The sequence below is a fragment of the Phalangium opilio genome, unplaced genomic scaffold (genome assembly GCF_054372755.1).
Source record: "Phalangium opilio isolate 3A_F unplaced genomic scaffold, DU_Popi_V2 ptg000663l_1, whole genome shotgun sequence".
Taxonomy (NCBI): Eukaryota; Metazoa; Arthropoda; class Arachnida; order Opiliones; family Phalangiidae; genus Phalangium; species Phalangium opilio.
This window is the reverse complement of record NW_028324247.1, coordinates 166,330-182,029: the sequence shown is the minus strand read 5'-3', so window position 1 is coordinate 182,029 and position 15,700 is coordinate 166,330. Positions and strand designations below refer to the sequence as shown.

General features: G+C 35.8%; 2 protein-coding genes across 10 annotated transcripts in view; both read right to left on the bottom strand.

Moving 5' to 3' along the window:
- LOC149588130 (protein regulator of cytokinesis 1-like) overlaps window positions 1–13,799 on the bottom strand; it is a 44,087-nt gene extending 30,288 nt beyond the window's left edge. For 6 of the 9 annotated variants that reach the window (XR_016380067.1, XR_016380065.1, XR_016380066.1 and 3 more), the window contains exons 1-4: window positions 3,171–3,311; window positions 1,914–2,050; window positions 1,744–1,839; window positions 783–932 (exon numbers count right to left, since the gene is read on the bottom strand). Coding sequence is in view for 3 of the 9 variants with exons in the window: in XM_089863169.1 (XP_089719295.1) it covers window positions 783–932; window positions 1,744–1,839; window positions 1,914–1,940 (273 nt within the window). In the remaining 6 variants the exon portion in view is untranslated. Of the gene's footprint in view, window positions 1–782; window positions 933–1,743; window positions 1,840–1,913; window positions 2,051–3,170; window positions 3,469–4,059; window positions 4,234–5,683; window positions 5,872–13,678 lie in introns of those variants that run through there. The other 3 variants (XR_016380062.1, XR_016380063.1, XR_016380064.1) reach the window with 3 other exon arrangements.
- LOC149588131 (uncharacterized) lies at window positions 5,206–13,681 on the bottom strand. Its single transcript, XM_089863161.1, has 7 exons — window positions 12,941–13,681; window positions 8,982–9,080; window positions 8,794–8,903; window positions 8,497–8,587; window positions 8,335–8,409; window positions 7,101–7,266; window positions 5,206–7,024 (listed from the first exon to the last, which is right to left on the bottom strand). Coding segments are annotated over exons 4-7 (1,542 nt in total). The 5' UTR covers window positions 8,499–8,587; window positions 8,794–8,903; window positions 8,982–9,080; window positions 12,941–13,681; the 3' UTR covers window positions 5,206–5,725.
- Window positions 13,800–15,700: the final 1,901 nt, after the last annotated feature.

Genomic DNA, 15,700 nt, shown 5'->3' with positions numbered 1-15,700 from the left:
TGTTAACTCTTTACGAAATTGAACGGCGAAGCAGAAAACAATTAGAAAATAAACCCAAACGCCCCTCCGCCAATTGCACTTCCGAGTCAAATAACGATACAGGGTCAACGTGAAAAATGAACTCTTTAAAACATGTTTGTTTATCCTTGTTGGTTGTTGATTATTTTGTAATATATATTCTGTATTTATTTATCACCCATATCTGTACATCTTATAAAAAGTAAATATTTGATGTCTTAAAATCTGTGTTTTTATTAACTTTAGGCTTACAGAAAGCTGGAGTGGTTAAAGGGCAACACCCAATGTTAGCAAGCCAGGGAATGACGTCAAGGTTGACTATAGGTTTAGTTTTGGTTTAAGTTAAGAAGATGATGTCATGGGGGTTGAAACTAACAGCTCGGGCTAGTCCAGACTTGTCTGAAAAGTTTTGGTTTGAGTTTGGTGGATGAGGAGAGGGCGGCCATCTTGGGGTGGCGGCCATCTTGGATGTCTGCATATCTGTATAGTCCCTACTACTAACATTGCCAGAAATAAAAGTATCTTTAAACTAAAAATATCACTTGTTAAATAATTATTTATTAACTATTAAAATAATTTAAAAATAAAACGAATAAATAAATAAATAAAAATATAATTAAATTACACTTAAAAGCCCCAATAAGTAATTTTTAATTATTAAAGTTATTTACTATTTAGTAAAAAATACTTATTTAAGGCTTTTAGTGTAATATTTGGGGTTTTTTAATTTCTTTTTGAGCGGTTGGATTACGGCTTCTATTTACCCGCATTCTTTTGATGTGGTCCAATTCGTTTTGCAAATTTTGACGTTCAGCGTCTAAGTAATCTTGATATGTTTTGCCCTTGATCAGGAGGGTTTCCTCATCTTGATTTTTTTCCCTTTGGGCAATCATGCGTTCGATTTCTAAATCCAACTAGAAACATATTTCACATTAGATTGATTGCGAGTGACTAGTATTTAACATAGTTACGAATTTTTGGAACAATTAACAGTAATTAGGGCTAAGTGTAGAGTGGAAATAAATAAAGCCTTAAAAGGAAAAGTTCAGGTAACGTTACTTTATACCTTAAAAGAATGGCATTTTTATAAATATGAAAGGAATGAAATATTAAAAAAATGAATAAATGATCTCTTATTGCAAAGTAATTTGTATTAAATTAGTCTTAAAAATAATCAAGGACTACTGCGCCATCTGCCTTTGGTTTAGTGGCGTCTGCTAAATCGAACCTTTTACCCCTTATCTCTCTCAGCCTGTGAGAATTCTACCAATGCCCTAGGGGCGAGTGGTTCGATTTACCAGACGCTACTAAAACAATGGCGGATGGCGCAGTAGACCTTGATAACTTTTAAGACTAATTAAATGCTAGTTATCATATTGTAATAAGAGATGGCTTATTTTGTTTTTAACATTTTTTTTAAATGACGTTCTTTTAAAGTATAATGTACCGTTACCTGAAATTTTCCTTTGAAGGAAAGCGCGGCTCTGTTGGTGCCCCTAAAAGATTGTCTTTCTACTACGCAGTGGCTAAGATTGCTAAAGGCTAGTAAAGTCAAAGGCAGGAACCAATGGGAACTAGTGCATTAGGTCTGATTGGTTCCTGCCTTTGGCAAAGTAAAATTCGTGTCCAGAAGATTAGCCAGAATGCTAGGGGTGATCATGGAGCCGCGCTTTCCTTTAAAGTGTTAGACAAACTGAAAGGACACTTAATAAGGTATAAATCAACCTTTGGAATTTCATGCTCCAGACGCTTTCGAGCTTTCTCTTCCTGCAATAGATTTCCGCCACGGTTTTGAAAACGGCTTGGATCAGTTCCCTTAATCTATAATGATATAGTTATGGAAATTAAAATTGCAATAGCCGCCAACAAAAGTGAAATTATAAAATGGATATTACCTCGTAGGTTTTCTTTTGCTCCCACATTGAATTTCTTTCAACAATCTTTTCATAAATTGCTTAATTATCTTCATACATTTGAGTCCATTTCGAAACTTCGCGTTCATGGAGCTCTAACAGATCTTCGGTAAAAGTTTCTGAAAATAAAAGAAATTGTTTTAAGTATATTCCATCGTACTTAGTTTGATCCAAGACCATTAAACATAGATGGACTGGAACAATTATAAGCTAAAACCCCCGTTCTCCTAATGGCATCGCCTGTTGGCAGCACCCCTAGCGGGAGAGGCCCGAAACTTAATTCGACTCATAAGCCTTTGCTATGCTTCGAGTCGAAAAAGTTTCAATATTGGTCGCGGTGTGGCGCTAGAGAGCCGCAGCCCTAAAAGAACAACGCCCCCTTATCTCCATTCCATCTGTGTTTAATGGTCTTAGGTTTGAAACTATACTATAAGATCAATTTCCATAATTTAGGAGAATATCTCCAAATGAAATTAAAATCATAATAAGCACAGATTTCTTAATCATTCAGAGATATTGTCTTAATTTTTCATTACAAAAATTGGTCTTAAAATTTGAAGAAGAATCCCTTTAAAATAGAGGCGTGCGGTTAACTGTTTCAATAGAGAAATTCAATCTGGTGTTTGATAAGCTCGTTTCCACTGTTTAATACGAATATCGAACTAACTTCGATTAAAGTTTGACTACGATAAATATTTAGCCTTGCCGCCCTGACACTGCAACTCTCGCTACATAGACCCACCTTATATCAAAAGATATCGTCCCAATTTTATATATCTCCCATCAAAAACTACCAGCAAGTGCCTAGGAAAATTTTAAGAAATACTCGGCGACCAATGAAGAGACGTATTTTAAATGACTCCTAATTGGTCACCTAGTATTAACTATTCGTGAATAGGCTTAACTATACGCAATTAATCGGGTAGTAAAAACTTACTAAGGCCTAACTATTCGGTATTCGATTTGGAAAAAAACTATTAAATTCTGTATTTGATAAGTTAAATTTTTGGTATTCAATTCGGTATTCGAGAATAGTATACGCGAATACTAGGCTTAAATATTCGCGATTCACCGATTAGTAAAAATTTTCCAAGGCCTAACTATTCGATTGGGTATTTGATAAGGAAATTTTTTTGGTATTTGCCACTATTTGGAAACTGGTCTGATACCCAAAAAGTGGTATTCGCACACCTCTATGCCCTAGTATTTGTCAAAAGCAAATTATTTGTCAGTTTTTACCATCTTTGAAGGAAACAAAATTTTCCCTTTCTTCAGTGCCGATAAAACATTTATCCCATAATGCAACGAGTTCGACTCTTAAACGTTCAATGAATTTCGCCACATTTTGTTTTCTAATTCCTTGGTATTTAACGATTTCTCGTTGAACCATTTCAATCGTGGGTTGGCCGTGATGAAGACAAGTAGACCAAAACTCCTCCCGGTCCAACACGCTGATTTCTAGGCCATCCCATAACTGGCCCAGTTGTCTGTGCAAGGCTTTTAAGACGGCATCATTGGCGCTTTTAAGTTTTTGAAGCTAAAATTTGCAGAAATCAAAGTTACTTAAGTTATGAATAAATTAAGAAGTATTTTTAAGCAAAGGGTTAGCAACTAAGAGTAAATAATATTGTAAGTCTATAAGAATAAGATTGGTTCCGTAAGTTTGTCACTGTTTACAAACTGGAGCCTGTCATGAAGTGAGTGAGGTAGGTCATAGATCCGAGGTAAAGCGACGCCTGGTGAGGCGCTGTCAAAGGCTAAGTAGAGACTAAATAGGAACTATATGGACTGCAAAGGAATTTTTTCCCGTAATTATAGGATTTTATAGGAGAAAATGTTTTTATATGAAAATATAGGAAGAAAAATAATCATGTATTATAATATTTGGTTTAAATTATGTAGATAAATCTAAAAAAAAACAAATTGCATTTTACTTAAATTCAGAGGAACTTAATTAAAATATAATACATGAAAATCCTGAGCTTCACAATCTCAGTGTCTAGTCTAAAGTGATCTCAATAGAAAAAGCAAAATTTAGAAAAAAATTGATGCTTAACTACACGAAAACTTCGACGAAGTCAAAAATATAGGATAATATAGGACAGGTTCAAAATATAGGATATCTTACTTCAAGCAACCAATTTTTTGCATCAGTCATGTACTTTTCTGACAATATATTCGGTATATTGTCATCGAGCGAGATGATGGCTTTATGAAAGCGAGTTTCGGGAGTAAGCTCCAAGTCTTCAACGAGCCTTACAATTTCGGTACGAGTTCGATCAAATTTTGACATCCGGCGTTCCTATTGTCAGAATATTATCAAATTATTAACAATTTCATGTAATTTTCGATAGATAGATTTCCTTACAAACTCTACTTTTGCCTTGGTGAAGGCTAGTGGGCGGGATTTAAAAGTAAATTTATAAATCCCGCCCTCAAATGCCTTCGCCAAGGCAAAACTTGAGTTCGTACTGAAATTTAACTTGTAGGGGAACCACGTGACCCGCGCTATTCTTTAAGTGGCAAAATAAAGAATGCAATTTTACTAATTATTACTTTTTGTATTACGAAAATTAATATCTCCCAATATCATATCGAGTTCATTAGTACACAGCTTTCAATAAGGTTTCTTTTTCATTTCCCCCATTGTTGCAGGTTATATTATAGAAAGAAAGGCTAGCACTGTTCAGTATGAGCAAATTTCTGCTCCACCAAAGACCATTAAACACAGTTGGACAGCAAAAATGATAAGCTTAAAAACCCGTTCTTCTAATGGCATCGCCTGTCGGCAGCGCCCCTAGCGGGAGAGTTCCGAAACTTAATTCGACTCATAAGCCTTATATTATGGCTATGGTTGAGTCGAAAAAGTTGCCATCATTGGTCGCGGGGTGGCGCTGGAGACTCTAACCTTAAAGAACCACGCGCCATATCTCCATTCCAGTCCACATGTGTTTATTTGCCTGGCGCTTCTAAAATACTGGGTAATGCTGCTCCATGCACCAATTTTGGGAAAGGCAGGGAGCAATCAGAACTCGTCAACGAGGGCGGAGCTAAAACTAGCCATTGCTAAGCTTGGCATGCCAGTCATTTCCTCCCCTCGACTATCAGAGCCATCTAGTTGCATTAGGGTGCATGAGAACAAATGGCAGATATTTGAAACCTTAAGACAATTATTTTTTTTAATACCATGGGTATCATCGAGTATCAATACGAGTACTATAATTGATTGAACTAGATTTACTAATCGAGCCCTTACCCAAAAATGGGCCTCCAATTATTGCCTAAAATTAGTCCAATATAGACCAGCTTTTTATTTATAATTCACGTTGAACGTTTACGTAAAAATTACGTGATTATCATTTGTGATAAGAGTCATATTATCACTCGTTATAAACCTGTGTGACACCTGATCACTCATTATTCACTAGACATACGTGATACATTATCACCCATTATTGACCCGAGAGACAGCCGACATGAGTGACAAATAATCACCCGCTATTGACCCAAAAGACACCCGACGTACGTGACACATTATCATCCGTTATTGACCCGAGATGACAAAGAAACACTTGTTATCGACCCAAAAGCCACCCAAGATGACAAATAATCACCCGTTTTCGACCCAAAAGCCACGCGACATTAGTGACGAATAATCACCCGCTATTGGCCCAAAAGACACCCGACATGAGTGACAAATAATCATTCGTTATGGACCCAAAAGCCACCCGACATGAGTGACAAATAATCACCAGCTATTGACCCAAAAGCCACCCGACATAAGTGACAAATAATCACCAGCTATTGACCCAAATTGTTATTATCATCAATTGTTCTTCACTTTCATTCTTTTGCGACAGATTACTCTTTAAAGTAAGAATTTCGTTATGCAGGCTAGATGCAGTGTCATTGTGTTTGACGATTTGTTCTTTAATCGATTCTTTCAACACATCGAAAGACGACTGCTTTTCTCGAAGTTCAATTTCAGTGTTGATGACACGAGTTTTCAATTGCTCAATTTCTTTGTCCTTGAGCTCAACGGTTTGTTCTAGTAAATGTCTTTCATCATTGATTTGGGAACCTTCGTTCTCGAGCGTTAAAATTTGGCATTCCAAAGATTGTTTCAACGTATCGAAGGAAGACAGCTTTTCTCGAAGTTCAATCTCATTATTGATGACACGACTTTTCAATTGCTCAATTTCTTTGTCCTTGAACTCAACGGATTGTTTTAGTAAATGTCTTTCATCGATAATTTGGCAAACTTCTTCCTGGAGTTTAGAAATTTGGCATTCCGAGGATTCTTTCAACGCGTCGAATGACGACTGCTTTTCGCGAAGTTCTATTTCATGTTTGACGACCTTAGTTTTCAACTGTTCAATTTTTTCATTATCGAGATCAAGTTCCTCTTTTAATGAATGATTTTCTTCATACAGTTTGACAATTTGTTCCTTGAGCGAGGTAGTTTGCCGATCGAAGTCACGAAGCGAAGACTGCTTTGTTCGAAGCTGCACCTCAGTCTCGATGGCTTGCGCTTTTAACTGCGAAATATTTTCAACATTTTCGGCAACAATTGGTCTTAAAGAATGAATTTCGTCCCTAAATTTGGCTTCTTCATTATGAACGCTTTCAGTAAGGCAATCTGAAGTTTTTTTCAACGAATGATAAGCATTGAACCAAGACGTTTTTTCTTGAACTTCCTGTTCGAATTGCATTTTGTACTGTTCAATCTTTTCATCTTTAACGATATTTATTTTGTTCAGAGTACATATTTCTTCACTTAGCTCAGCAACAATTGTATCCAACTTGGAAACTTCAATCTCCGAGATATATTTTTGATCCTGGAAATTTTCTTTCAGCGTACTGAAAAACGCCTGATTTTCCTGGAGTTTAGTTCTTAACTCCTGGTTTTTTTGTTCCTTTTCAAACATTTCTTTTTCGTAAACCACGAATTTTTCTTCGTAATTTTTAAGTTGTTCCATAAGCCTATAAATTTCGTCATCGGCTTTTTGATCGCGATTTTCAGGAGTTAACTGTTGCGTTGTCGAACACACTTGATCTTTTGTAACGGGACTTTTATCAATTGTAATGGACACCTTAAATAAATCGGTACTTAGAAATCCATGCAACAGCTACTGATAAGACTAATAACTTTTCCTTTAAAATATTTACATGTTTTTCTGCTGGTTGAATAGCTATGGACTGAGCATTATTGGCAATACCAGCAATGGCTGTGCCTGACCTACTATTGATACGCTTCACCTTTGATGGAGATGGACTAAAGAATCTGAGCAAGGTTGATGAGCAACAATTTGCGGAAGATGAAAAAGACTGGCGCCTACAAAAAAATTATATTGGGAGTTAGTAACTAATATGTAAAATGGTTTTACTCTTTATTATTATACAGTGTATTTCCAAAAATGGTGGAATAGTTGTATGGGAGATTTTGGTACCAAAAATGTACTATGACATTTTGACCCAAAGGTCACAGTAAAGAAGATATAATTAGGGTTTTACTAAGCAGTATGCAAGACCCGAACTATGGCTTACAAAATGTTATAGCAAAATCAATTAAACTACTAATCATAGGAATCATTTTAAAATCTTAGCAATCATTTGGAAATTCAACACAGTGCAGTGTTTAGTTCGGACTAATATAAGATTTCGAAACGTTTGAAATACTTAAAAATTATGATAAAACAAGCCTAATAAATTAGTTTTAAATACTTCAAAATATGGTAAAATTCAGCCTAATAAGTTCAAATCGAAAATATCTTGCAAAATGAAAGTAAAATAGGCAAATTGTCTACTGGGGTTGAATTCTGTTTGAAAGTATCAGCGACTCGCAAAAGGCGTTTGCTCAACTGAAACAGCAGTTACAGGGTGCTAGGCCCCCTCTAAATAAAAACCCACAAACTCCCCGTAATGTTAAAAAAAAATATCACAGTTTTTCGCTAGTTTTTCCAAAGAAAAATCATGGAGGTTTTAACTGTAGTATATGCTTCTCTTCAAGATGTCGCCAGATATAATTTAAACCACAATAGATATTTCTTAGTTATGGCCGATATCGTTACTTAAATGATATGTCAATACCAATGCCGATATTGAAGTTTTACTGGAACCGAAATTATGTACCTCAAACTAATATAGCTGTTAAGGTGGTATATCAGTCACAGATACCAATATCATTTAGGTTTGTGCCCATAAATTATTTCTTTTAACAAAGGACACGCATATATCTAAAACTTTCTCATTTTACAATGGAATAAAAATGTTTCGGTCCAAGAAAGTTAAAAAGTCAATTGGAACTTTAAAATTCAAACCCTCCACTTCAAATGATAACAACCTTTACCCTAAACCGTACTTTAAAATGCAGAATATTTAACCACCCTGCATATTTTCTTACTTTTGCATTGCGTATAAAGATGACTGCAAATTTCTCACTCTTTCACGCCAAACGGCACTTTCCTTCTTAGGTTTCCTATTTGGGAAAATCCAAATGATTCAATCATTACATGAAATTTATCATTGAAGCTAGAGTAAGTAACTGAAATGTTCAACACAATACATTCTTTCGAGTAAAAATGTAATTACTCTAACAATTCATTGGATGGTTCATCAAAAACGGGTACATTTTCATAGTGCGAAGGCAATCGTTCCTATTTGTACGAAAGAACAAGATATTAGGGATATAAGCTGTCATCGTAAATGGCAAATTGAAAACTTTTTTTGGAAATTTTGCTAGAACGCGTTCAACATAAAATATCTCTCCTTTAGAAGTCACTGCCAAAAATTAACCTATCACCACTAGCAAATTACAGCAACTTTATTATCATCAAAGAAATTTGTCTCTGACGCAACAAACCTTGATTTTTTTCCTGGCTGATTTGGAAATTGAGGACACGGAAGACGTATTTGAGCTGCGACTTCGTTGGGAAGATCGCGAAAGAGTTGTACTTGTAAATTCTGCAGGTTCTTCAGAAATTAATATTATATTACATTACATTGAAAAAAAGGCTTAATTCCATATTGCAAATAATTTAAGTTCACTACCATTTGGTACGCTTTTAAACCGTTCACTTTTCTCAAAAACAGCGCTTGGAACTTTGGGATCTAGTTTAGGGTCGTACGATCCAACACCTGGCGCACACCCTGTTTTAAAACGAATGAAGTATTTACAAATGACTTCTGTACTTTATTTTAGGTGTTGCTTATACAAGATTTTTGTTAGATGATGCGGATTTTAAGCTAAATTTCTTTAAAGCAAGTCTTGTCAGTGGTTTAGTTTAAACAAATACCACTAGATGCTCCCATAATCGAGGGGTGGAGTTGACTAGCCCACGAAGCTTAGCTCAGGCTAGTTTTAACTCCGCCCTCATGCCTTTGGCAAGGTAAAATTTGTGTATAGAAGATTAGCCAGCATGTTAGGGGCGCCACAAGATCCGACATTTGCTTTAAAAGAAATTTCCAACTTTCTTTTATTTAATAGTAAGTCTGGGCTGTCAGTTAACTCCACCCCTCGACTATGGGAGCATCAGCATCTAGTGGCATTTTTAAAAACTAAACCACAGCAGAGACTGGCTTTATGTCGTCTAAGCGTTAAGCCACACTATAAAGCAAATAACGTTGTGAAAAAATAAACCTTTGGATGATATGGAAAAACTCCGAGGGGTCGGACGTTCGGCATTTTAGTGTACGGGATTTTGAGATTTCAAGATTTTGACCAAGATTTTGAGATTTTGAGATAATGACTGAGATTTTAAAAATCTTGAAATCTAATCCAAGATTTTAAGATTTCTGGATTTTCAATGAGATTTTCAGATTTTGAAAGCGATTTCCAGATTTCGAAGGAGATTTCGGGATTGTGTTACCGATTTTCAGATTTCGAGGAGATTTTCGGATTTTTGATGAAATTTTGGGTATTTGCAGGGGATATCAAGATTTACTATTAACTTCCGGTGTTCAAAGGATATTTCGAAATTTTGAAATATAGACTATTTGTTTTAATTTACTGTAATGAATACCGGAGAAAAATCGACAAAAATAGTCTAATTTGTAATACAGTACTCTTATATAGCGCAGGCGCCAAACAGCGAGATGGAAGGCAGAGTTTTACCCCCGTGTCTTCCCCTCTTAAATAGATCCAAAACGTGTATTGTAAGCTTGGGGATTTTTAGATTTTGATATTTTAGGGTGAGATTTCGGGATTTTACGTTAAGATTTTGGAATTTCTAGATTTTAAAGTGAGATTTCGGGATTTTCAGATTTTAAGGTAGGGATTTAGGGATTTTCAGATTTTAAGGTAGGGATTTAGGGATTTTCAGATTTTAAGGTAGGGATTTAGGGATTTTCAGATTTTAAGGTAGGGATTTAGGGATTTTCAGATTTTAAGGTAGGGATTTAGGGATTTTCAGATTTTAAGGTAGGGATTTAGGGATTTTCAGATTTTAAGGTAGGGATTTTGGGATTTTCAGATTTTAAGGTAGGGATTTTGGGATTTTCAGATTTTAAGGTAGGGATTTTGGGATTTTTAGATTTTGACGTGAGATTTCGGGATTTTGAGATTTTAAGGGTAAGATTTCAAGATTTCGAGATTTTCGAGGGAGATTTTAATAGATTTCAAACGAACTGTACGGGATTTTGACAAACGTCAGACCCCTCGAAAAAAATCCGTCAGATGGTACTAATTACCCAATAAAATGTTTTACAACCAACGTCATCTGTACCACCGTGTGGCCTAAAGCATAGGCTCCTACAAGTTGACTTAATTTATGGTTTCTTTGAAACGTTCACTATTTTATATTCTGTTCATAATTGAAAACGAAAAATTATACCAGGCCTATGCCCCATTCATTGAAACAATTAACTAATAAGTGAGGCCGAAAAATAAACTTTTATTTCAAATTCACCCCACCGATTGATTGAAATATAAAGGGAAAGAGGATCGCTAGTGACATAGTAGCGTTAATATGCTACAAATGACGTCAGAGTCTAATTATATGGGGAAGTAAATGTGGACGGCATCATGTTTCCGCTTATGGGCGATAGGTGGCGATATTAGCATCTCCAACTCAGTTCTGAAACTGGTTCTATGAACAAAATCAGTCAACGCTTTACGTCCATAAAGCGTTTCAAACAGCGCCACCTATCGCCAATAAACGGAAACATGATGCGCTTAAATTTCTCCTCCCACCCAAAAAAAGGATGTGTATCTCTAGTGTATCATTTCAAATAGTTCACTTTAGAACTTAAATAATAATTTGATTAGATGTTTAAACAAATTTCTAAGCCTATGGATTAGTTTTAAATTTACACAACATAAAAAGTGTCACTGTAAGACAGGAAACAGATGAAGCAAATACAATACAAACAAAATCATTGTCTTAATACTCCGTGCCTTAAACTCTGTTTTAAAATGTCAGCTAAGACAACACTGCAAGTTTGAAGTATTTTCCACCATTATAACTATAGGCTATTCCATTATTTACATCCAGAGAAAGTAGTACACAGGGGAGGACACCATCTTAGTTTATTTCCCTCACGCCAACAGGCAACTCTAAACGAGGTCAGAGTTCACTACAGGAAGGAGGCTAGCCAGCTTTCACTGCCTCTAGTGGTGCTTCTTGGCACGAGGCAAATAACCTAGTGGAATGTTTTATAGCAGAGCTATTCATATTTGAAATATTAAAAAATGCCTAAATCTTTCAAAACTGTTCAGAGAGAGAGAGATTATAAATGGACACATTTAGATTTTGAATGAATTGCAGGGAGACTAAAAGCTTCGGAAGATGTCTTCTGGTCTTACCCCTATTGGGGTAAGACCAGAACATGACTCGCCTTCTTTATAAACAGATTAACCTTAAATGTTGCCAATTTATAGCCACACATAAAGGGCGTACCGAGATTTCAGTCTTTCAGCCCCCTAAGTCAAATAAAGGTAAAATGCAGAAAAAGGAGGGCTTTTGGCAATGATGGGCCCATTGTACAGGGTTAAAAATATTAGAGATAGAGGCACCTAATTTAATTTAAATGCATTACCCTCAATCTAGATTTCAAGCAAAATTTGTAATAGCTGGTTTTTCTATAAACTCCTTAAAATTATCAATCACACACAAGGGTTAAGACATTTTCAAGTCTTTGGGCTACAACAAAGTACAAACTAATAATAATACTTTATTTAGTAACAGCAAAGAGGGTAGAAAGAGGGGGAGTTGAAGCTAGCGGCTTTGGCAAGGCATTTTGGATGTTCTCGCTTTTCTTTTTTATTTATTTGTTATATTTCTCTCCTAATATCCGGTTCACCGTATTTAAACCAATAAGACTATAAGAGAGCAGAGAAAGAAGCGCACGCACACCGGAAGCTTAAGGCAAGCGCACACCTACCGTCATCGGACGGACCGCACGTATCGCACGCATCGGATTTTATTATTATTACCATTGTTTCAAATGAGAACGCGCTCATCTGTCCGCATCGTACGTATCGGAGGTCGGCAATGCCGACGAGGATTCCCGATAGGGGCATACAATCCGTATGGTCCGTACGGAGCTAAGACAAAAATCGCTCAACGAATGCTCAGATTATGTGTTGATGAAACATAAAATGGCGCTCTTTTAAGATTAGGAAAATTTGCTAGGTTTACCACATTATTCCAAGTTGAAAGGTGTTTCCGGTAAGTAATTTAATACGGGAAAAATCAGAAAAAATGCTGATTTTACTAGAAAAAAAAACACGCACAACTAGCCACTATGTTAAGCCTAGTTTGAAATTTCCCGAGTATTCCGTCGCGCATCCTCAATTGCTCATACGCGCGTTCGGAATTTCGGAAATCCGAATGCTCCGAATTCAGTGTGCGCAGTTGAAGAAAATTATCCGATGCGTGCGATCCGTGCGGTCCGTCCGATGACGTTAGGTGTGCGCTAGCCTTTAGAGCTTTCCCTTTTCCAAAATTTTACTAAATAGAATATGTTTTTACTCCTAATTATTGGTACCTTTCCAAATTATGGCTAATTACCTTTTTTATTGCCACCTTTTCCATTACCTTAAATCATAAATTTTAGGTTAGGTTAGGTTAGGTTAGGTTAGGTTTGGTTTGGTTTGGTTTGGTTTGGTTTGGTTAGGTGCGTTTTGAATTTTTAAAAATGCGATTCTTTGATCACTGAAACTTCGAATGTTTGAAGCTATATTTATATTAATTTTTTTGTAACGGACGTGCGTGTATCATCACAGCGAGTCCCGGCAAAGCCTTTGACACTGCTATATATATAATTAGTTTTTTAATGTTAATTATTGTTTGCGCTCACTATAATGGTGTGCAATGAATAGAGGAAGGCGTGACCTTTCATTTGGTATATGATTTATTAAGTTTGGAAGAGCAGGTGGTATTCTTCATATTTTGCCCCAATTCCTTCAACTAGTGAATATCATAGTAACATTTAAGCATCTAAATATAAACCTGATATGACGTGACCAAGTCCACAGTCTGTTAAACGGTCCTAACCATGTACAAAGTAATAGGCCTACATGGAGTCATGGCTACTGTAGAAGCTAACCTTACTTAATTAACCAACCATCCATATGTAAACCATTCCAACCAAAAATAAAAGTTAATTTAACAATTCTACAACTAAAATCTATCGCTAACTTATAACTTAGAAAAGAACTAAATTATTATTAAACATAACACGTGAAAATGTCAAAATAAGCGATAACATTTCGATTTCAAAACAATGCGTGCAAAGGCTTAACCTACTTTATTGTTGTCTCTCACTCTCTCGACGGTGACGTTAGCTTCGCGAAACAAATTCTCCTTTTGTGGGAAACGTTTTCATTAAATTTTTTTAATCCTTGGCGAATCAAAACATTCCTGTCGACTAAATTATATTTTTCATAATCAGAAAAACGTACTTTGCCAAGAAAATTTTAAATTACCCAAGCGAAACTTCCCACTTATTCTTGTCACGGGCTGAAGCCCTTTGCCGATTCAGCAAGGGATTCAGTCAGGGCATAGCCCACTCGATCACGCGCGTCGCGACGCAAGCTGCTCGCGCTATAGAAGCCCGTTCAAAAGGCCAAAAAGTGCAACTTCAAGATTCTTGGCGGGAAATTCGAACTCGCCGAAAAATTAACATTAAGTTCTATGGGAGGAGGTCAGTTTTTTGGCCATATCCTCTCTTCTATTGATCGAAATGACCTGAAATTTTTATGAGACGTGTGGTTTAACGAGTTTTATTATTCTAAAAAAGATTCAAGCTTCTAGAGTGGATAGTTGTTTTTAAAAAAATATTTTCAAAATCAAAATGATGGGTTCAGTGCCAAGACTGAATATATCTTCGGATCTACAGCTCCAAATGCCCTGAAATTTTAATGAGAGGTGTTTTACAATGTATTATAATATATATTAAAAAGGATTGAAGCTTTTAGAGTTGATAATTATTTTAATAAAAATTAATTTGCAAAGGTTTGTTAATGCACAATATCTTTGGATTTAATGGCCCAAATGTCGTGAAAATTAAATTAGAGGGGTGTTACAATCGATTACATAATGGTTAAAAAATTTCATAATTAGCTTTACAAAAAAATAATTTTAGTACTTTCACTCTCTTTCCAAGATTAAACGTATTGCTTATACATTACGCTAAAATCTTATATTTAAACAAAATTATAGGCCCTAAAGCCTAGAACACACCTATTTTGGGGAAGTTCAGAAGAACCCTTGTGTTTCTACCAGAAGCATTTTTTATATAAACACTATTTTAGTTCAAAACTGTTTTTATTAAAAGTATCACATATTTTACTAAAACAAAGAATTAAGCATAGAAAAATCATGATTAAGAAACTGAAAAAGGTTGGGGAAAAGTATTATAATACCAGTTGCAGTTGGTAAAAAACAAAGATTTAGTCCTTTGACAGCACTATCAGCCGTCGCTTTTCGAGAATCTACGACCTACGTTGTCACTTCATGACAAGCTCCAGTTTGTAGCCAGTGATAAACTTATGGAACATATCTTATGAACTTATGGCTGTATGCATTCCTGTTTTAATTTAAATTCCGCCATTTTAAGGGTATGCTGTATGCATTCCTGTTTTATTTTAAATTCCGTCATTTTGAGGGTATGCTGTATGATTTCCTGTTTTAATTTAAATTCCGCCATTTTGAGGGTATGCTGTATGATTTCCTGTTTTAATTTAAATTCCGCCATTTTGAGGGTATGCTGTATGATTTCCTGTTTTAATTTAAATTCCGCCATTTTGAGGGTATGCTGTATGATTTCCTGTTTTAATTTAAATTCCGCCATTTTGAGGGTATGCCGTATGATTTCGTGTTCTAATTTATAGAATTTGTTGGTAAAAAGGGCTTTCTAAATTCCCCGGGCCCATATAGCCACTCGGTGGTGTAATATTCTCCGCCATTTTGAGGGTATTTTTAAGGATCCATTCCTTACCTCTCCCTACTAAATTAAGGTGTATCCCCTGTAAATGCAACATCCACGTTTTCACTCTTTGAACCGTATCAGGAATCAGGCTAGGCTATCTCCCTTTTTCAAGAGTCCAATTTTATTTCTTTTATTTTTCAAAGGTGACTTTTTCTTTCAATGAGAAGGGTGGTTGTAGCCATGGAACCTAGTGTAGGCCATGAACCTCTTTAAAAAGGGGGTCCACAGAGATTTTGGTTAGAAAAATTGTTCACAACTTAATATTCCCTCGAAGCGTGACGGTCATATTTACGTATTGCCAACCTCTTGAACAAGAAATCTGGGGCCCTTAATTCACG

What these genes read in the sequence shown, in the direction of transcription:
- LOC149588131 (XM_089863161.1), bottom strand. An exon ending in TCTTTATACGCAATGCAAAA is followed by an intron (nt 7,267 to 8,334) that starts GTAAGAAAATAT and finishes ATTTTTTTGTAG; the next exon opens with GCGCCAGTCTTTTTCATCTT. An exon ending in TTCAACCAGCAGAAAAACAT is followed by an intron (nt 7,025 to 7,100) that starts GTAAATATTTTA and finishes GATTTATTTAAG; the next exon opens with GTGTCCATTACAATTGATAA.